The following is a 23,019-nucleotide window of genomic DNA, read 5'->3' as shown; positions in this document are numbered from 1 at the left end:
AGGGGGCGCCGGGGCGGGCGGGGGTGGACCCGAGCGAGGCGGGGCCTGCAGGGGGCGCCGCGGGGGGGCGCAGGCCGGGCTCGCGGAGGCGGCGGCGAGGGGCGCGCGGCAGGGTCTCCGCGGGGCTGGCGCGGGCCGGGCGGGCCGGGCGGGGCGGGCGGGGCGGGCGCGGGGGCCGCCGCCTCACTTCCGGGAGCGCCCGGGCGCCGCGCCCGCCCCCTGCGCGCAGCGCTGTCCGCCCGCCGCCCCGCACGGCGCAGCCCCGCGAGCGCGCAGGCCAGGCCGGAGCCCCCGCGCCCCCGGCTCCCGGCGGCCATGGGGGCGTCCGCGCGGCTGCTGCGCGCCGTGATCATGGGGGCGCCGGGCTCCGGCAAGGGCACCGTGTCGTCGCGCATCACCAAGCACTTCGCGCTGAAGCACCTCTCCAGCGGGGACCTGCTCCGGGACAACATGCTTCGGGGCACAGGTGGGAGCCCGGGCCGGGGTGAGCGGGAGGGGAGGCGGGGCCCCGGGGTGCGGGTCCTGGGGAGGCGGGGCTCCGGGGTGCGGGAGGGGATGCGGGCCCCGGGGTGCGGGTCCTGGGGAGGCGGGGCCCCGGGGTGCGGGTCGGGGGAGGCGGGGCTCCGGGGTGCGGGAGGGGATGCGGGCCCCGGGGTGCGGGTCCTGGGGAGGCGGGGCCCCGGGGTGCGGGTCGGGGGAGGCGGGGCTCCGGGGTGCGGGAGGGGATGCGGGCCCCGGGGTGCGGGTCCTGGGGAGGCGGGGCCCCGGGGTGCGGGTCGGGGGAGGCGGGGCCCGGGTGCGGGTGTTCGGATGCAGGTCCGGGGGTGCGGCCGCCGCATCCCCTTCCTACCCCCCCCCCCCAGGAGAGACCTCAGGCAGTTGAGCAATTGCGCCCTGAGAGCTCCAGGCCCCGGGGCAGCCTCGGGCGGGTTATCGGGTACCGTCCGAGAGTTAGGACAGGTTCGAAGTTCAGAGATTAGGGTGAGAGGCGCGTCCCGGTCCGGGCGCTGCTGCTCCCGTAGGAACCGCGGCCTCTCCTCCGCGCGCCCTTTCACCCGGAGAGTTGAAGTTTGACCTGAAGGCTTCGCTCTTCCTTTTTTTTTCTCTTCCTTCCTGCTTGCTTGCTTTCTTTTTTTTTTTCTTTTTTCTTTTTTTCCTTTTTACTTCCTTCCCTTTCTCTTTCTTTTTTCTAACTTCCTTTCTCTCTCTCTCTCTCTCTCTCTTTCTGGTTAAACTCTGGGATTTTCTGGTTCCAGCCTTTCTCCCAAATCTGAAGGCCGGCTATTATTTATGCTTGTTGCACTCACAAAATTGGCTTAGATCTTTGATACCCCAGGGATTTCTTAGACAGGAAAGCTATTCTTATGAATCTGAAAGATTGTTTTGTTTCCCATGCCAGATAAATTTTTATAACTCAGCACCAACTCCAAGTCAACAGTTTCTATACTTTACAGTGGAGAAGTTTTGTTATGCAAATTATATCTTAAGAAAGCTGTTTTTTTTTTAATTAAAAAAAATTAATTTGTACACCCAACGTGGGGCTTGAACTCACAGCCCTAGACCAGAGAGTCTCTCAGGCTCTACCAGCTGAGCCACCCAGGGCCCCAAGGGAGCGATTTTTAAAAAGTCAACAGTAAGATGAGTTTTTTTTTTTTTCTCAAAGGTGTTGACCTTTATTTTCCAAAACAGAACTCGTTTTGAACCTGCTTTTAAAAAAATTACAGCAGTAATTGTACAGGGTAAGAAAAGGATTGGAAAAAGGACAGAAGTACATGAAATGAAAAGTAAAGCCAACTCTCTCATTCCCTGCCTCAGTCTCATTCTTCATAGGGGAACAGGACCTTGGGTTCCCTTTTAGAAATGTGTATTTGTGTACAAACACACACACACACACACACACACACACGGCCCTTATTTTATGCAATATGCAGTCATACTATGTATTTACGTATTGTGCACCAGCACATTTTCACTTTATATCTAGGATATATTTCCACATCAGAACATAAAAACCCATTTCATTCTGCTCATGTTTGTATAGGTGTCTATTAGCTGAATCTAGATCATCTGGAGGTGGGATTTTTTTGTCTGTTTCAAAATATAAGTGGAAAACAAAGAACCGCCTCCATGTTTTTTGTTTGTCTCTTGGACTTCTTTCCCTCCAGCAGCTAGTCTGGCAAATTACCGCTTTTATTTTTCTCTTCTAACATTGATCTTTTTTTTTTTTTTAAATACAGTGTTTTGTCTTTTAGTTACCACTTCTTCAAAAGGTTAAATTGTTTGGCTTGGTTACTAAACGTTCTTGATGCAACATACTTAAGTAGTTAGGTAACAAATAGCCTCCACCTGGTGGGGGGTAAGGTTACCCAAAGTGGGAAGGGGTAGTAAAGAATGTGTCAGGGATTCTCTGAAAAATAATTGAGCAGTGAGGTATGACCTAGGGGTTAAAGAAACTTTTGGCAGAGTTAAGGTTCCGTACATTTGTGAAAATATAAAACATTTTAAAAATTAAATCTAAAGCCAATTAAGTAGGCCTTTTTTCAGAATTGAGAAACAATGCTGTTTATCCTTAACATCCCCGGACCAGTCTGCTGTTCTCTTTCTGGCTCCATGTGGAGAAAGACAGAGGAGAACATCCCTGGAAACGGGAGTCCAGCTCTCCTGCCAGTTCCTTCTTTAAAGGTCTTTTAAGACGGCAGTTCTTTAACAAAGAAAACAGAGAATAGACCTTAGGGGAGGTGTCAGGAGATTGTTATTACAGGTGTTCTGTATCTCAGGACTAAGAAAATAGTCTCAATAAATATTTTTCTCTTCTAACATTTTTCTCTTCTGTTTTTTTAAAAATGGAATTGGCTCTTTCCCACAGGATCTGAGCCAAAAAAGAGGTGTAGTCTTTTATTAAACACAGTGTTATGTTTTCTGATACTAAAAGCATATTTATTATAAAGGAAGAAATACATATGAGAATAATAAAAAAAAGAATTAAATACTAATTTTAATTAGAAACAAAGAATTATAATTAACTTTTTAGTGCCTTATGTGCTTTTTTCTTTGTCTTTTCTCCATTGCATTTGTATGTATTTGCAAAATTGTTGCATTCTAAGTGTTTGCTCATATACTGTTTTTTTCTCACTTGTGAGCATGTCGACACATCAAGAAGCAGTCTTGAAAATGATATTTAATTTTAGCATTTTCCTGTCTTTGGACATTTATGTTGTTAACCATTCTTTCCTGTAATAAATAATGCTATGACTGTCTTTGTTCATGAACATTTGGCAGCAATATGAAATCCTTAGTTTAGAATTCTCTGTAATATGGGACTGTCAAATATTGCTGCAGAAGGAGAGTACCGATTTACTCTCAAACCACTATTTCATGAGGGTGCTGTGTTTTATAACCTAGAGCTGTATTTTATAGCCAAAGTTTAAAACCAATCCAGAGAAGGCGCCTGGGTGGCTCAGCCTGTTAAGCATCTGCCTTCCAGTTCTGGTCAAGAACCTAGTAGGGTCCTGGGATCAAGCCCTGAGGGCTCCCTGCTCAGCAGGGAGCCTGCTTCTCCCTCTGCCCTTCCCTCTGTTTGTACTCTTTCTTTCAAATGAATAAATGTAATCTTTTTAAAAATAAATCAACCTAAAAAAAAATGAATCAATCCAGAGTATGTGATTAGACACAGGACACCCTGGGCAACCTGTTGACAGTAGAGTAATGGTGGCTCAGCACGGACCTCAGAGTCAAGAGCTGGATGACCCTTAGACATTAGGCCAGCCCTCTAGATTAAAAAAAGATAAGAAACTGAGCTCAGGAGAGGTTGAAGAACCTGATCATTTATAAACAGCAGTTACCGGGAGAGACCAGGGTGAATGCTCAGTTCTCGCTAGTTAAACACTTCTTTCTGCAGTGTTGATGTTCATGAGATCATTCTAGGGGGCACAATTTTTTAATCTATTTACTTCAAAGGATATTTGAAAAGCAACAAATACACCAAACCTTTAATCTTATGAGCATTATAATTTGTTAATTTAAAAATCTGAATCCCGGGGGCACCTGGGTGACTCTGGTTGAGCGTCTGCCTTGGGCGTAGGTCGTGATCCTGGGGTCCTAGGATTGAGTCCCTCATGGGGCTCCCCGCAGGGAGCCTGCTTCTCCCTCTGCCTGTGTTCCTGCCTCTCTCTTTGTCTCTCTCATGAATAAATGAATAAAATCTTTAAAAAAAATAAAAAGCTGGATCCCTTTGAAGAACGGTATGCAGTAACCAATAGTCTGGCTGGGGCAGAAATTGTGAGGTTGCCAAGGGATTGCCCAAAGTTTGAGAAACTGCCTTGTGGCTTAGTGCTTCTCAAAGACGGACCCCTGCCCTAGATGGCTGATCCTTGTGAATGTCATTTGTGCTCATCTGTATGTTGGGGGAGCTGAACTCAGTAGATAATCTTCTGTGTCTCTGTCAGCTCCCAAGATTCTCTAACAAAACTTTTATTATGGCCACCTGTGCAGCACAGATGCACCTATTTAGAATGATGTTGACAGTAGGGACAATTATTTTCGTAATGGCAAAAAAATAAATAAAAACCAACCCCACACCCAAATTTATAAGAGGCAATATATTTACATGGTTTGAAATTCCAAAAAATATAAAAGGGCATTCAGTCAAAAAAATCCTTCATGTCTATGCAACCAAGTGTTTACCTGTTCTTCCTTCTTTATCTTACCCGAATGACAGCAAATGGTAATACTGCCCTGTACCTTTGATAATAGTGCTTTTTGTAAAGATTGCCTCATTTTTGACAGTTTTATTGAGATCTAATTCATATGCCATATAACCCACTTGAAGTTTACAATTATTATTTTTTTAAGATTTTCTTTATTTATTTGAGAGTGAGAGAGATCACAGAAGGAGAGGGAGAAGCATGCAGGGAGCATGATGCGGGACTCAATCCCAGGACCCTGAGATCATGATCTGACCTGAAGACAGACACTTCACTGAAGAAGCCACCCAGGTGCCCCTAAAGTTTACAATTTAATGGACTTTAGGATATGCATGGAGTTGTGCGACCGCTACCACAGTCAATTTTAGGACATTTTCATGACCCCCCCAAAGAAAACTCATACCTACTAGCAATCAATCCCAATTTACTTATTTATTTGTTTAACATGGGGCTTGAACTCAGAACCCTGAGATCAAGAGTCAGTCACTTAATGGCCTGACCACCCACCAAGGTGCCCGGATCAGCATTAATTGGTATAGATCATTGTTAGGGATAAATGAAGAAGGTTATTAGATTATGCACAGGGCTATCTATTTACAAAATTTTAAAAATTTGGAAGTTTTTAAGATTATCAGTTTTAAGAACTATTTACTCTGGGTAGTGACAGGATTATGAGAGGCTTTTTTCTTTTGTTTTGCTTATCCAGCATTTCTCTCTTCCTTCCTTCTTTCCTTCCTTCCTTCCTTTCTTTCTTTCTTCTTTCTTTCTTTCTTTCTTTCTTTCTTTCTTTCTTTCTTTCTTTCTTTCTTTCTTTTTCTTTCTTTCTTTCTTTTCTTTTTTTCTTTTTCTTTCTAAGATTTTATTTATTTATTTATGAGAGACACAGAGAGAGAGAGGCAGAGACACAGAAGAGGGAGAAGTAGGCTCCCTGCAGGGAGCTCAATGTGGGACTCTGTCCCAGGACCCCGGGATCGACCCCGGGATCACGACTTGAGCCAAAGGCAGAAGCTCAACTGCTGAGTCATGCAGGCATCTCACTTACCCAGCATTTTTTTATCTTTCCTTTAAAAACTCTGGGAAATGAACAAGGGATAGTGAAAGAGGAGGTGGGCGGGGGATTGGGGTGACTGGGTGATGGGCACTGACGGATGCACTTGGCTGGATGAGCACTGGGTGTTATGCTCTATGTTGGCAAATTGAACTCCAATTAAAAAAAATAAAAAAATTAAAAATAGTTGTTGGGGGCAACCCTGGTGGCTCAGCGGTTTAGCGCTACCTTCAGCCCAGGGCGCTAAAAATAACTAGTGAAAAAAATCTGTTGAGATATAATTCATATACCATAAAAATTAGCCCCTTTAAAGTATCTAATTCAGTGCTTTCAGTATATCCAGAGCTGTGTAACCATCACCACAGTCAATTTTGGGTATTTCTATTGGGGTGCTTGGGTGGTTTGGTTGGTTAAACATCTGACTCTTGGTTTTAGTTTAAGGTCATGATCTCAGGGTTGTGAGATCAAGCCTTTAGTTAGGCTCTGTGTTCAGCGTGAATCTGCTTGGGATTCTCCTTCTGCCCTTCCTTCCCCCAAATAAATAAATACAATCTTTTAAAAATCTATAATTTTATCACCCCAAAAAGAAACCCTTTCGCAGGAACAGTCACTCTTCATTTTCCCCATGGCTCCCAGCTGGAGGCAACCACTAATCTTGCTTCTCTCCCTACAGATTTGCATATTCTAAATATTTCATACAAATGGAATGATACAGTACGTGGTCTTTTGTGTCTGTGGCTTCTTTCGCTTAATGTTTTCAAGTTCTTATACTTTGTAACATATCAGTACTTCATTTCTTTTTATGACTGAATAATGTAATTTTATGTGGATCTATTAATTTTATGTACATTTTATTTATCCATTCATCACTTGGCGGACATTTGAGTTTTCCATTTTCGGCTATTGTGAATAATGTTGCTGTGAACACTCATTTATAAGTTTTTGTATAGATGTCTCTCTTAATTTCTCTTGGATTTTTTTTTTTTTTTTTTGTTTAATTTCTCTTGGATGTTTGTACGTGTGTGTGTTTGTTCATACTTTGGCATCCAATTGGTAGGTAAGATGGTAACTCTTTTTAACATTTGAAAACTGCCGCAGTATTTTTCCATTTGGCTACAGCATTTAAAACCCTACTAGCAATATAGGAGGGTTTCAGTTTCTCAGCATTCTTGTCAACACTTGTTATTATCAGCCTCTTTGACTACAGTCATCCTGGTGGGTGTGAAATGGTATCTCATTGTGGTTTCCATTTGTATTTCCTTTTTTTTTTTTTTTTAATTTTTATTTATTTATGATAGTCACAGAGAGAGAGAGAGAGAGAGAGGCAGAGACATAGGCAGAGGGAGAAGCAGGCTCCATGCACCGGGAGCCCGACATGGGATTCGATCCCGGGTCTCCAGGATCGCGCCCTGGGCCAAAGGCAGGCACTAAACCCCTGCGCCACCCAGGGATCCCTCCATTTGTATTTCCTTAATGACTAACCATGTTGAGCATCTTTCCATGTGCTCATTGGGTTTTTGTTTATCTTTTTATATTCGGATTCTTTCCCCATTTAAAAAAATGGATTGTCTTTTTATTGTGTATAAATTACGTCTTTTATTGTTGTAAGAATTCTTTAGATATTCAGAATACAAGTTCCTTTTGAGATACAGGATTTACAAACATTTTCTTTCTTTTTTTTTTTTTTTTAATTTATTTATTCATGATAGTCACACGGAGAGAGAGAGAGAGAGGCAGAGACACAGGCAGAGGGAGAAGCAGGCTCCATGCACCGGGAGCCTGACGTGGGATTCGATCCCGGGTCTCCAGGATTGTGCCCTGGGCCAAAGGCAGGCGCCAAACCGCTGCGCCACCCAGGGATCCCCAAACATTTTCTTTCATTCAGTGAATTGTCTTTTCCCTTTTGTGGTGCTCTTTGAAGGATAAAGTTTTTTTAAATTTAATGAATCCAGTTTTTTGTTTTTTTTTTTTTGGTTGATTGTATTTTTGGCTTCATGTCTAAGAAACCACCACCTGATGAAGAGTCATGAAGATTTATGCCTATGTTTTAAGAGTTTTGTAGTTTTAGCTCAAGCCTCTAGGTCTGATTGATGCTACTTTTTGTATATGCTGTGAGGTAGAGGTCCAACTTTATTCTCTTGTTATTGGATATTCAGTTTTCCCAGCACCATTTGTTAAAAAGATTATTCTTTCCCCTGTTGAATTGTCTTGGTATTCTTGTCGAAAACTAATTGATGGTAAGGGTAAAGGGTAATTTCTGGAGTCTCATTTCTGTTCCTTTAATCTGTAGGTCTATTGCTTTTTTTAAAAAATATTTTATTTATTTATTCATGAGAGACACCTACATAGAGAGGCAGAGACACAGGCAGAGAGAGAAGCAGGCTCCATGCAGGGAGCCTGATGTGGGTGCAAAGACGCAGCTGGGATTTCGATAGGAGTGCATTAAATCTGTTAGCCATTTTTGGAGACAGATTCTCTTAATATTAATTTTTTTAAAGATTTTATTTATTTATTCATGAGAGACACACACAGAAAGAGAGGCAGAGACACAGGCAGAGGGAGAAGCAGGCTCCACGCAGGGAGCGGGATGCAGGACTCGATCCCGGGTCTCCAGGATCACGCCCTGGGCTGAAGGCGGTGCTAAACTGCTGAGCCAACCAGGCTGCCCAATATTAATTTTTCTAATCCACAAATATGAAATGGATTAAATCTCCATTTAGTTAGGTTGTCTTTTTTTTTTTCCAACAATATAGTTTTCAGGGCAATCCTGGTGGCTCAGTGGTTTGGCGCTGCCTTCGGCCCAGGGCATGGTCCTGTAGACCCGAGATCGAGTCCCAGGTCGGGCTGCCTGCATGGAGCCTGCTTCTCCCTCTGCCTGTGTCTCTGCCTCTCTGTCTTTCTCTCTCTCTGTCTCTCATGAATTAAAAAAAAAAAAAAAAGTAGTTTTCTGATGGCCCATTTTACACTTAAAAAATGTTTTTCTAAGTTTTTAATTATTTTTTATGTAATTGTGAATGGAATTATTTTCTTAATTTTATTTTCAGACTGTTCAGGCTATATATTTGTATTTTGATCTTGTATCCTCAACTTTGCTGAACTCATTTATTAGCTCTAACAGTTTTTCAGTGGACTCTAGGATTTTCTATATAGAAAATCATCTCATCTGCAGTTTTTTTTTTTTAAAGATTTTATTTATTTATTCATGAGAGACACAGAGAGAGAGAGAGAGAGAGGCAGAGACACAGGCAGAGGGAGAAGCAGGCTCCATGCAGGGAGCCCGACATGGGGCTCGATCCCGGGTCTCCAGGATCAGGCCCTGGGCTGAAGGCAGCGCCAAACTGCCGAGGCACCCGGGCTGCCCTGCAAACAGAGTTTTACTTTTTTCCTTTCTGGATGCCTTTTATTTCTTTTTCTGGACTAAGTACCCTGGCTAAAATCTGATACAGTGTGGAGCAGATGTGAGAAGATCAGGGTATCTTTTCTTTTTTTAAAGATTTTTATTTATTTATTAATGAAAGACAGAGAGAGAGAGAGAGAGAGAGGCAGAGACACAGGCAGAGGGAGAAGCAGGTTCCATTCAGGGAGCCCGATGTGGGACTCGATCCCGGGCCTCCAGGATCATGCCCTGGGCCAAAGGCAGATGCTAAACCGCTGAGCCACCCAGGGATCACCTCAGGGTATCTTTTCTTAATGCTATTCTTACACTGATGAAATTAAAAATGTTAAAAATTAGTCTCATCCTCTCAATCCATTTGATGTTATTGGTTGAGGGCTTACAAGGTTTGGCCTGAAGAGTAAGAGGTGGGGGAAGGGGGTAATGCCAGTTTTAGGAACTTAGCCTTGAAGTAATACAAGTTTTTACATTTTTTCCCCCAAACACTGTGGATGAGGCTGACTTCTGCTTCTCCAGATCAGTGGTCAAAACCTGGTCAGAACAACAGAGAGGTGTACACATACCAAGTATGTGCAGCTTTATAGCAGGTTATCTTATTGAAGGGTTCCTGAGTGCTGGCCCTTGGAACCAGGTCTTCTTCCAGATGCAGTTTGTAAACCCTGGCTATAAACCTGTCAATCCTGTGCAGTTAATGTGCTTAGTGAAAATCTAAAACTTTGTGAATATGATAATTTAGAATCTGTTCTGAAGTCAGAGTGGCAGTTTATACCAAGAATTTTATGGAAAGAGTCATATGCCTTAACCTTTTAATCTGAATCCCAGGAGGTTATCCATCAGAAATAATTAAAAAGAAAAAAAAAATAAGAAAAAAAGGTATTAAGATCTTGAAAAGCAGCAGTGGTAGGGCAAAACCAAGACCAATTTAGATAATTTATTTTTTTTAATTTTTATTTTTAAAAGATTTTATTTATTTATTCTTGAGAGACAGAGAGAGAGAGAGAGGCAGAGACACAGGCAGAGGGAGGAGCAGGTTCCATGCAGGGAGCCCGATGTGAGACTTGATCTTGGGACTCGATCCTGGAACTCCAGGATCACACTCTGGGCCAAAGGCGGGTGCTAAACCTCTGAGCCACCTAGGCATCCCCCAATTTAGATAATTTAAATGTCCAAGAGTCCTGTGATAATGTTTTATATATCAAACTTGGGTATATGTCGATGGAGTGTGATATAGTTAATAAAAAATGACTGCATAAAGTCACTGGTAAATACTTACAAAATAATGCTGAGTGAAAAAAGAACATAAAACTATACATACACTGGCTGGCACAGTCGGTAGAGTGCACGACTCTTGATCTTGGGATTGTGAGCTCAAGCTCCATGTCTGGTGTGGAGGTTTCTTTAAAAAAAACAAAACAAAACAATGGGTTCCCTGGTGGCCTGGCAGTTTAGCGCCTCCTTCGGCCCACGGCATGATCCTGGAGTCCTGGGATCGAGTCCCACGTCGGGCTCCCTGCATGGAGCCTGCTTCTCCCTCTGCCCGTGTTTCTGCCTCTCTCTCTGTGTATCTCTCATGAATAAATAAATAAAAAATATTAAAAACAATAACAACAAAAAAAAACCCCAAAACGTATATACACGTAGATTATAATGGTATTACAGTTCCAAATGTAAACAGTACAGTTTGTTGGAAATGACCAGCAAATTAAAATATTGATGTGTAAAAATGATATCAGTTTGTGAGTAATACTTTTAAATTGTTTATCAGTTCTTTTCTGGAGTGTTTAGTAAAATGTAATATGAACACTGCTAAATCTGGTCAAAAGCTGAACTGGGACAGCAAGCGTCTATTTTAGAAGATTAGAAGAATCTCTACAGTAACAGAGCAAGCACTTACACTGAGCCACTTAGAAATAATGACTGTTACAAGTTCTTGTTTAAAAAAGAAAATAGGGATCCCTGGGTGGCGCAGCGGTTTGGCGCCTGCCTTTGGCCCAGGGCGCGATCCTGGAGACCCGGGATCAAATCCCACGTCAGGCTCCCGGTGCATGGAGCCTGCTTCTCCCTCTGCCTGTGTCTCTGCCTCTCTCTCTCTCTCTCTGTGTGACTATCATAAATAAAAATTAAAAAAAAAAATTAAAAAATAAAAAAGAAAATAACTCTTGGGACATCTGAACGGCTCAGCGGTTGAGCTTCTTTCTGCCTTTGGCTCAGGTCCTGATCCCAGGGTCCTGGGATCGAGTTCCACATTGGGCTCCCCGCAGGGAGCCTGCTTCCCCCCCTGCCTGTGTCTCTGCCTCCTCTCTGTGTCTTTATTTATTTATTTATTTATTTATTTATTTATTTATTTATTTATGATAGTCACAGAGAGAGAGAGAGAGGCAGAGACACAGGCAGAGGGAGAAGCAGGCTCCATGCACCGGGAGCCCGACATGGGATTCGATCCCGGGTCTCCAGGATCGTGCCTGGGCCAAAGGCAGGCGCTAAACTGCTGCGCCACCCAGGGATCCCTCCTCTCTGTGTCTTTCATGAATAAATAAATTTTTTAAATCTTAAAAAAAAATTCTATTATTCTGTATTTTTTTTTTCTGATAGAAAATTTACAAAATATAGAGCAGTGCAGATATATTGAAAAATCACTTATATCACACATAGATGACTGCTGTTAATGACGGTGCCTATAGCTTTCTATGATTTTTTCTGTCTCTACATTTGCACTTACGTATTTTTATATAATGGAGACGTTGAAGTAGGTATAGATTATTTTGTAACTTCTCTGTTAATTGTAAGAGTTGACAACGCACATTTTCATATAAGGGTGCTATCCGGAGTTGTTCTCTGGGCTAGTGGCTTCCTAGGGCCTGGAATGGGATAAAATAAATGTGCTTGCTGACAAGTTTTTTTCTTTCTTCTGTGCTGTAGAAATTGGTGTGTTAGCCAAGACTTTCATTGACCAAGGGAAGCTCATCCCGGATGATGTCATGACTCGGCTGGCCCTTCATGAGCTGAAAAACCTCACCCAATATAGCTGGCTATTGGATGGTAAGGCGTGTTAGGAGAATTTCAGCTGCCCAGAATGACGAGCGTGGCCAGAGGAGGAGCATTTTGTGGCTACAGACACACAGCTGGTGGGCAGGGGCCCGAGTGCTGTCATTCACCACACTGAGGCCTTGGGGTAGTCCTCTCCTCTAGGCCTGCTTCTTCATCTGAAGGGAAAGACAGAAGCATGGTTATTTCTGTGCTCCCTTCAGATGTGACCAGTTCCTTCATCTTCCTTTGAGAATATTTTATGAGGAGGAGGAAGGAAGGGTAGAAAGTGATTCTCATTCAGCTATAAACTTTCCCCAGCTAGAGGTGTGGCGGGATCTTTGAGGATAGGTTGGTTTTTAGTTTTTGGAGAGAGAAAGAGAGGTATTTATTTTAAGGAATTGGCTCACATGATAATGAAGGCTGACAGGTCCCAAGATCTTCAGGGTGACTGATTGGTGGTCTGGCTCATCTGAAGACTAGCAGGCTTACAGCCCAGGAGGAACTGGCTTCAGTTTGAGTTGGAGGCAGGAAAAAGCTAATGTCTCAGGTCTGGGCAGTCAAGCAGGAGGAACTCCCCCTTACTGGGGGGATGGTCAGCCTTTTCCATCCGTCCAAGGCTTCAGTGGGTTAGATGAGGCCCACCCATATCAGGAAGACAATCTACTTTACTCAGTCTCCTGATTTAAATGTTACTCTCATTACAAAACAGTCTCACAGACACACCCCAAATAATGTTTGACCAGTGTCCAGGCTCCCCATGGGTCCAGGCAATTTGACACATAAAATTAACCATCATCATGGTCGTCCTGCAGCTGTGATTAGCCTGCCTGATATTACTGCTTTTTTCCAGATTATTCAACATGAACTAATTCTCTTCCTTCTTCGACCCACCCGCCCTCCCTTTATTCTTTTTTTTTTTTCTTTTTAAATTTATAAAGGTTTTCCAAGGACACTTCCACAGGCAGAAGCCCTGGATGGAGCTTATCAGATAGACACAGTGATTAATCTGAACGTGCCCTTTGAAGTCATTAAGCAGCGTCTCACCGCGCGCTGGATTCATCCGGCCAGCGGCCGAGTCTACAACATCGAATTCAACCCTCCCAAAGCCGTGGTGAGTAGTGGGATGGCACAGACCGTCTCTGATCCCTCTCGTCCACACAGACCTAAGCTTTGTGACGCCTGCTCCTGAGGGAATGTTCTCGGCTCCCGTTGAGCCCTGTGCATCCACCCAGCTTGCTGGTAAAGGAAACCCCTTGGGAACAATGGGGATCTGTGACTCCTGCACAAGCATTTGCCATTTCCTGCTTGGTGCTGGGGAGGATGTTAGGAGTGGGGGTAAGAAGGATTAGAGACCACTTTGGCTTATTTAGGGAGTTGCAGTTGGGGTTCCCAGGCTGTCCCTGAATCCTTTTGTATATTAAATTACTGAGAGGCTGCTTAGAAATCCTTTTACTCTAAGGCCCGATACGGGAGATGATACTGCATGGCCATGGTCTGTGTTTGGGTTTGACTCTGTTTACTTAAAAAGTATGCTGTTGTGCTTGCTGCTGGCACAGAGAGGCTTAGGAATCACTGAACTGCTTATAAAGATCTGCTTCAGAGGTGAGATGTCTGACACCAGCCTCTGGTGACACCTGTTTAGGGCATTGATGACCTGACAGGGGAGCCTCTCATTCAGCGGGATGATGACAAGCCAGAGACGGTTGTCAAGAGACTCAAGGCTTATGAAGTCCAAACACAGCCGGTCCTGGAATATTACCGGTGAGTTTGTCGCTTTTCAGAATGTGCCTGACGTGATGAAACACTAAGTCAGTGTTTGACTGCCCCTGCTTTACAGCTGAACTGCAAAAATACCAGAAGAGTCAATTCAAATTGATTTGATGGGTAGAGATGTATTAGTGTGTATACAGAGAAGTCCAGAAGGCAGGCTGGGCTTTGGCACCATGGGGTTTGATCAGAATTCTTATTGGCTGTGTCCTTAGACCCCTGCATGCTGCACAGAGTTGCCAGGAATGGGCAGGGCATCCTCTATCATGGGGGGCGGAGGGGTCGGCTTCCCCCAAGTGAACAGAAACCCCACGTGTCACCAAGATGACACCACATTGAACGGCCGCTGTGGTCAGGGGACGCTTTGCACTGTTTTAGGCCTATGTTTTTGCCCATTCGGGAGCTGGGAGCGGGCCAGTGACACCCGAGCTCTGCTGTCAGGGAGAGGGAGGGCTGCACTGAGTGCTGGGGGCACAAGTCTCATGATGCTCACTCCCTGGGCCATTAGAGGACATACAGAGGCCTCAGATGGCAGCCTGTCCTCAGGTCATTTACTTGGCCGATAGTCTTGAAGAGCTTGTGTTCGAACACAATTTTATTTGCTCCTTAGGGAATTCATATCCATGACAGGTACTGGAGCTGTCCTGAATAAATATAAGACTCGGGCTAAGGAACAGTGCAGTCCCCGTACTCGGTGTTTCCCCTCTGGTCATGCAGGAGTGATTGTATCCCGTTTCCCTTCACATTCACTAGCTGGACGGGGATGCAGTGTCAACACGTGCAGTGCTGCAGTAGGAGCAGATTCTGGAACCCGACTGCCTGAGTTCAAATCCCAGCTCATTGTTGATTAACTTGGTCTTATTTATTTTTTATTTGAGAGAGAGAGAGTGAGTGTGTGACAGTGAGCACACAAGCAGGGAGAGTGCGAAGCAGGTTCACTGCTGAGCAGGGAGGCCAACACGGGGCTTGATCCTAGGATCCTGGGACCATGACCTGAGCCGAAGGCAGATGCTTAACTGACTGAGCCACCCAGGCGCCCCTATTACCTTGGTCTTAACTTCTTGCTTAAAGTTGGGTAAGAATAGAGGGTGGGCACAGTTAATAGTGCCCACTACTAGTGCCTACTAGGTGGGCTAGTTACTATTGAGTGACTCCCAGAGTTGTGTCTGACGCAGAGTGAACGCTGTATCATCACTGGCTGCTCCTGGTGGTGGTGTGCTGAGGTCGGTTTGTAGTGACCTCTGAAGCCATAGTCTCCAAGCTGTTATAAAGTAGTACTTTCTGAATGGGGAAATGACAAGGGAGTTGGCAATTCACTTTCTACGGTAGCTGGTACCATAACTCTGTGGTTTATGGAATGAGCTTGGCTCTTCAGGTTACCAGCTGTGTGTGGGGCTCCTTTGCGCCACAAACTCTTCATGCATTGAGTCAGAGCAATATTGAGTAGTACCTACTGTATATGGCTGTGAAGGGGATTGCGAGAATCCACATAAAGCCTTACTGCAGCCCTGGCACTAATAAATCACTCGATGGGAGTTGCTGTTACTATTCTGCTGACACTGTGCTGGGCGCTGGTCTACATAGGTCAAGGCCTGGCCCCAGGCAATCACACCTGCTCTGTGTGGGTGAGGTAGATAGTGGGGTAAATTGTAGTTTCCATACGACACCGATATGCTTCTATCAGTCAGGAACCTAATTCACGCTAACTTCAGCAAAAGGGGAATTTGTTCTAACTACAAAGTCCAAAGGTCAATCCTGGGTCCAGGCGTTCAGATAGCACCACATGGCCTCGATCACGTTCAGCTCCACTTTTCTGCGTTGGCTTCGATCTCAGGTGGGCTGCCCCCGTGTGAGCCCCTCAGCACCCCAGCTTGTCTCCTACCAGTTCAGCTACTGACCAGAAAAAAGAATTTTACCACAAGTCCTGGAGTCGGATCCAATTATCTCTGATCACGTCCATCCTGGAAGCTAGGGGGTGACTCCACTCCCAAACCAAAACTCATGGACTGAGCGTGGTGAAGATGATGTTTTCCAAACGGGGGTTTTGTTATTCACTCAAAAGTAACCAGAAGGGAGAACGCACAGTTGTTGGGCTGATAAAAACAGTGTGAGGCCCCTTCACAGAGGTGACCACCCAATGCAGCAGCAGGAGGGGGGTAACTTACTTCTGTCCAAATGTGGGAGGGGGGGCGTGTTGGGACGGCTGCAGAGAGGAAGCCTAGAATCTGGGTCCCTGTCTTAGGAGATACCCTAGTCTTTTATTTATTTTTAAAGATTTTATTTATTTATTCATGAGACACACAGAGAGAGAGAGAGAGAGAGAGGCAGAGACACAGGCAGAGGGAGAAGCAGGCTCCATACAGGGAACCCGATGTGGGACTTGATCCCAGGACTCCAGGATCACGCCCTGGGCTGACGGATGTGCTAAACCACGGAGCCACCGGGGCTGCCCCTAGTCTTTTATATTTTTAAAGATTTTATTCATTAGAGAGCATGAGCAGGCGGAGGGGCAGAGGGAGAGGAAGAAGCAGATTCCCTGCTGAGCAGGGAGCCTGATGTGGGGGCTCATCCCAGGACCCCGAGATCATGACCTGAGCTGGAGACACCCTGTTTCCAGGCTTCCAGCTTTTGCTACCTCTTGCCATTAACTGAAGCTGTTCCTTCTAAACTCCAGCACTGGACCTCAGGTTGGACTTAACCAAACCCAGAAAGTGGTGGTGTATTTGCAACTTCAGTGGTAATCAGCATTATTATTTTAAAATACTGACAGTTGTATTGTTTTTAAATCGCTTTCAGCAGTGATTAGGTCTGTGTTAACAAACAACACGAAGTTCTCACTCTTTAGAGGACCTAGAGGTGAGGCTGGTTTTATTACAGAGAAATTAAAATGACAAATGTGTGACCAAGGTACAGCTCTAGGATTGTCTAGGTGCCTGCACTTGTACCCTCAATTATTAACTCACTTGTGATACCGGCTTGATCTTAAAGTGGCTCTTCAAGTGGACACAGCAGTTAGGAACCTTGTTCTCTTGAAAGCTTGACAAGATGTCTGTGAATTTGGGGTGTGTGTGTATTTCTTTTTTTTTTTTTTTTTTAAACTTTTTTTTTTTTTAATTTTTATTCATTTATGATAGTCACAGAGAGAGAGAGAGAGGTGCAGAGACACAGACAGAGGGAGAAGCAGGCTCCATGCACCGGGAGCCCGACGTGGGATTCGATCCCGGGTCTCCAGGATCGCGCCCTGGGCCAAAGGCAGGCGCCAAACCGCTGCGCCACCCAGGGATCCCTGTGTATTTCTGATATGTAGAGAATACAGCATTTTTACATAGTGGCCCTGCTTAGCAGATGTTTCTTTTTTTTTTTTTTTTTTAAATTTTTATTTATTTATGATAGTCACAGAGAGAGAGAGAGAGAGGCAGAGACATAGGCAGAGGGAGAAGCAGGCTCCATGCACCGGGAGCCTGACGTGGGATTCGATCCCGGGTCTCCAGGATCGCGCCCTGGGCCAAAGGCAGGCGCCAAACCGCTGCGCCACCCAGGGATCCCGTTAGCAGATGTTTCTTAGCAAAAAGTCCATGGAACTTTTTTTTTTTTTTTTACTATTTTATTTATTTATTTATGAGAGAGAGTACAGATGTGGGGGAGGAGCAGAGGGAGATGGACAAGCAGAGTCCGTGCTGAGCAGGTAGCCTGATGCAGGACTCGATCTCATGGCTCCCAGATCATGACTTGAGCCGAAACCAAGAGTCAGATGCTTATTGAACTAAGCCACCCGGGTGCCCCAACAATAGGAGTTACTAGTCTTAATTCTGGGAAATTTTATGAGATATCAAGAGAGCAATGCTTTTGCCCTCGGGAAGCTTTTGAAAATCAAGTGAAAGGTTGCAGAGGTAGGACTGATTCTGTTTTTAGAAAGAAGCCAGAGTTAGTTCCTCAGTTGCTTTTCTGCAGACTTAAAGTCACTATATGTGAATTAGGGGAGGAGGGGATCTGGAGGGTGGTGTGTGTGTTTTGAAAAGCAGCCCTGGGATTCTGATCCTGCTGCCTTACTCCCAGGAGTAAACAGAGATTGGCTGCCGGTGTGGGGGCATGCCAGACAAATCTGGGGGAGAAAGACAATGAAAACACTTTTTGTTACCATTTCCCCCCCAAATTCAAAAAGGATAGCATAAGAGGAAAAAAAAAAATAAACCCAGGCAAAAAGAAGGAAGCATAATCAAGTATTAGGTAGTAGTTTTGCAAGTGATTAAGTAGACAGCCCCATGGGTGTCTGACATGCCCCATGTTTGGAAGCCTACTACCAGTTTAGTGATCTGGGCTGTTAACCTTACTTTCTAACACACTGTTTTATCAGTAAAACAAGGAATCTGAACTTGAGAAAGGATTACGTGAGGTATTATATTTAAGACACTGAGCACATGCTCAGCAAGTGCTACGGTTTTTCAAGTGACCATTTCTGTAAGCCAGAAGACACAACCGAAACTAAAATCTAGGTGTACCAACGCCATACCAATGTCTTTCTCTCTTGATCAGACTTTATTGAAATCCCTAAATCCACAGTTTTTTTAAAGTCAATTCTCCTTCCACCCCCCATGTGGGGTTCGAACTCATGACCTGAGACTGAGTTGTATGCTGCACCCACTGAAACCAGCCAGGCACCCCTCATATCATCATCTTTTAAGAATCACTTTGAAAACCCTCATCAGGGGGCACCTGGGTGGCTCAGTGGTTGAGCGTCTGCCTTTGGCCCAGGGCGTGATCCTGGGGTTCTGGGATCGAGTCCCACATCGGGCTCCCTGCAGGGAGTCTGCTTCTCCTTCTGCCTGTGTCTCTGCCTATCTCTATGTGTCTCATGAATAAATAAGTAAAATATTGAAAAAAAAAAGAAAAACCTCATCAGGAATGAGTCAGAACTGTGGTGTTTTTTTTTTTGTTTTTTTTTGTTTTTTTGTCATCTTTAGGAAAAAGGGAGTATTGGAAACCTTCTCTGGAACAGAAACCAACAAGATCTGGCCCCATGTGTATGCTTTCCTACAAACAAAAGTTCCACAAATAAACCAGAAAGCATCAGTTACTCCATGAGGAAAAGTGTACATCACCAGTAAGATGAGCAGAGACTCCTCACCTGTGCATTTAGAAGCTCCGTGTTCTGAGACTGGCATGTATGAATTCTTTGAAAATTATATTAGTTTCACTTCTACTGATTTCATTCTGGAAATTAAGAATGGGCCAAATGAGTCCGATACTAAGATTCATCTTTTTGTCTACCCAGGGTATCTTCTATGGGTATGTAATTTAAAAACATCAGATGTCCTAATTAAAAGAGCAATTGGTAGTAATATTAACTTTTGTTCAGAAGACTTAAGTGGTTGATAAAAAATTTTCTTATTCTTTGGAGAAGCTAAAAACATTTCCATGTCACTCGGTAAAGTAGCTCATCAGAGAAATGTGTTGTAGACTGATGCCAAAACCCAGCATCGTTAGCACTGTGGTACATGGTTTTGTGAAACACTATCAAATTCTAGAAAACAAGCAACCAGATATGCAGATTAGTTTCAGGATGCAAATTCACTGTTGCCTTTACAGTAAGAAACTTAAAAACTTAACCGTATATACTGTATTTATTATGTCATAAACAAACTTTCAGTTTATTCAGAATTTTCAGTCTGCTATAAAATTGTGTTAAATTAGCATATAGGAAAATATTACTTTCCTATGACAGGTTTTGAGAACATGTGTATTGAAAAAAATGATTTATTAGAAATTGACATTGGAAGTTCTTACAAAAGCACTGAGGTTGAATTATCAACAGAAAATGTAATTAGTCTCGTGTTTTCAGATTATTGCTCAGGTTAAGAAGTATAAGTATGTGCTTTAGGATCTACTTGCCAGTTTCTCTTTTTGATCACTATGTAAAATCTGCTGTGATGAGTGACAAAATACAAGAAGAAAAGCAAACCCATGGCCCTACATAAAAGCAAGCATACTGGGTCCTCAGGAAGTAGAAATAGATCAGCTATGCCTGGGGAGAATTTCCCTGACACGCTTAACAATCATAATTAGTAAACAATCAATTAGTAAACTAATCAAATTAGTAGCAATTAAAAGGATTTACATGAGAGGTTAAAAAGGACCAGGAAGGTAACTGAGTTTGTTGAAGGACTTTATTCCTAGTGAAAGCAGCGGGCAGCTGCTGGCTTTCCCTGCCACCGTCAGCAGGGCAAGAACTCCACCTGTGTGTGTAGCCTGAGTAAGTAGCCCTTTAAAAGCGAAGAGAATTTGATTTCTTCGTAGGGCAACAAGGATGCGTGCTTATGTCCTGTGGCCTGGCAGGAAGAGTGGGGCGATGAGAGGTGGATGAAAAAATCAGCTACATCTTCAGTGGGATATTTACTCTTACTTGGTGCTAAATCAGATGCAACGAGTCCTGGTACAACCTGTTATGAACTGCCTTTGAACACCGGCCTGTTATCCCAGGCACTCAAAATATAAATGCCAGCAAGTGGTTCTTCGTGTATTTTTGTGGGAAAAAACTTTTCTTTTGATTTTTAAAAATTCAATGTTGATCTTTCAGAATGGACCAAGGCTTTTTTAAAAAGGATTGCAGGACACATTTAATTCTTTACAAAACTTTCTGTAATGCCTTATTTGAATGTATTATGTGCTTTCTAAAACTGTGGTGAACTACTAAGCTTATGAATATTACTGGCTTTCCTGGCATACATGACTCTTAATGTACTACAATAAAATTAAATTCTAGAACTGTGGGTATCCCTGTCTCCAGTATTTCACATGGCCCACTCCATCCCATGTTCTGTTCTGCTGCCCCGAGGTCTCACGAGTTTCTGAACTGGTGACTGTTTTCTAGTAACTGATGACAGTAATAGGCTGGGTGCATTTCAAGCTACATCTGCTGTAGGGCTGCAGGCAGGCATGCTGCCCTTCTTACACTTAAGATTTGAAAATCAAGAAGAGGGGTAGAAGAACATGGCTTTGAAAATTAGGGCTTCTTCCCTATGTCCGTTCCCTCCCCATCCCCAAAATACTTCACCCAAAGTTTTGGACACACATCCATTACTTTGGGAAACACACTATTATTTTTTCCCTTAATTAAAGCAGATAAAGAGAACCTGCTTTAAGCAGAATGAGCTGGTGTATGGGCTATCCCGATGAAGCCTGTCACTGCCTAGCCACAGGGAAATACGTCTAGTGCCAAGTGCCATGGCTAGGAGAAGACACCCCCTTAGTTGAAGGCTAAGGAGACCAGTACCTCTACCCAGTACCCTACTTTCCAGAGTCCCACTGTTACTTTGGTACATTTTCCATAAGCAGAATGTGCTGTGGGAAATGCAACGTGGCAGTACCATCCACAAATAGATTACATACTCGCTCAAATTTCTAAACCCCAGCCCACACCTACTTTTGCCCCAGATACTTACAATGGCTTTCCAGCAAAATATTTTAGGCACTTCATAGTTTGTGACAAAACTTACCTGAGTCATGGTAATTACCAACCGTAGGTTAAATCACTGTAATGCCTGCAACCAATGGCAAGAATAAACTTATATTTTAAAACATGTAAGTTGTGTCTTCTCGTTGACAAAAGAAATAGCTTTCTTAATTTTGCAACTCAAGATCTGATTTTGAAAGCTACTAGTTTAAAAGTCTTAAAACATAGTAAAAGCCAATATGTTTTATAGAGTGCATACCCCACACTAAGTTTTGTTGGTTTTTTTTGTAAACAAATGATCATGTGTAAAGTAAAGTTAAACTGTTATGCCAAATTGCACTTGGGAAGGATTTTACCAAAGTAAATCAATTTGGTGAGGTTTCATAGTTTACCAAGGGACTCTTATTTTAAGTGTTTAAAGAGGATCATGCGGGTTTAAGAAACCAAGTGAAAGATGCAATAATTTTTTTTAATCTTTTTTCATACTCAGAGAAAACTTCAAGTCTAATTCTTCAAGGCTTATGAGAATGGCTTTGACTTCATCATTAGATGCCAAGCAATTAATAATCAACTTTTACTCATTTTAGTAACTGCCTTCTATCACCTTAAGTAGTAAATAAGCAAATACGTATTCCATGAATCCGCTTCTCAGATACCTGTGAAATGGTACACAGTATCTATTAGATGGGAAATGGATGCAAAAGATTTTGGAATTTTTAAAATGCATATGATACAGTGGCAAAACTGAAATGAACAGCCTGACCTTAAACCTGACAAATATGTCTCTGTCCCACATCAATTTAGGAACTGAAATACATGACTGATCTTGAGAATAGTAAGTTGACATCTTTTTATTTTTCCCTGAAAATGCCCCAAGGTTAACTTCAGGTTCACTTTGACTAAACCCACCATCAATTTTTTTCATACTGTAAAAAAAAAAAAAAAAAAAAAAAACCACTCCCTAACCAGACATGAGTCTGGTCTGCATGTTAATTAACTTTTAAAAGGGGAACAGGAATGTTAATCTAAAACAACACCCAGTTTTCCTAAAGAAAAGTTATAGGACATCATGAGCTTATTATGCAAACTTGAAGAGTCCACTAATGGTGTAACTGGATGAGAATGTTACCCATCTATCTCCTAGAGACTAATTTTAAATCAGTATTATCTCTACTACCATGGATAAAAATGACACCAAGTTATAGGCAATAAATGAAGGGACAGTGCCTTAATTTTTAAAAAATCTTTTTTTTTTTTAATCAAATGAAATAATTGCTGATGGACACTTAGATGTTAAAGATGTTTCATTCATCTTCTGGACAGCCCAGCAAAATTCAATGTGAAACATCAGTCATTCCTTTGCTTAGTAGACTTATTATTTCTTAGAAAAGAGGATATTTTTCTTAAAAGGGGTTAGTTCTTATCAGTAAAGAAAAAAAGTGTGAATTTACTGTTCTTAGCACTAAAGTACTGCTAAATATGTCAGTTACAATCTTTAAGTGCAAACCATGGTATTAGGGGCTCCTAGAGTAAATCCAATCTCCTGTACATACAAAACACAGAACCCTTCCCTTCAAAAGTAAAAAAATATATATAGCCACATCTTAAATAGCTCTTGGTAATTCCTGTT

At 43.2% G+C, this 23,019-nt stretch overlaps 1 protein-coding gene across 1 annotated transcript; it reads left to right on the top strand.

The window, feature by feature from the left end:
• The first annotated feature begins 303 nt into the window (after positions 1-303).
• Positions 304-20,702, top strand: AK3 (adenylate kinase 3). Its single transcript, XM_038527254.1, has 5 exons — positions 304-466; positions 12,065-12,184; positions 13,111-13,283; positions 13,815-13,933; positions 18,901-20,702. Exons 1-5 carry the CDS (start codon positions 316-318, stop codon positions 19,019-19,021), a joined length of 684 nt encoding a protein of 227 aa, XP_038383182.1. The 5' UTR covers positions 304-315; the 3' UTR covers positions 19,022-20,702.
• The last annotated feature ends 2,317 nt before the right edge of the window (positions 20,703-23,019 follow it).

Source organism: Canis lupus, chromosome 1 (assembly GCF_011100685.1).
Source record: "Canis lupus familiaris isolate Mischka breed German Shepherd chromosome 1, alternate assembly UU_Cfam_GSD_1.0, whole genome shotgun sequence".
Lineage (NCBI taxonomy): Eukaryota > Metazoa > Chordata > Mammalia > Carnivora > Canidae > Canis > Canis lupus.
This window is presented reverse-complemented; position numbering and strand designations above follow the sequence as displayed.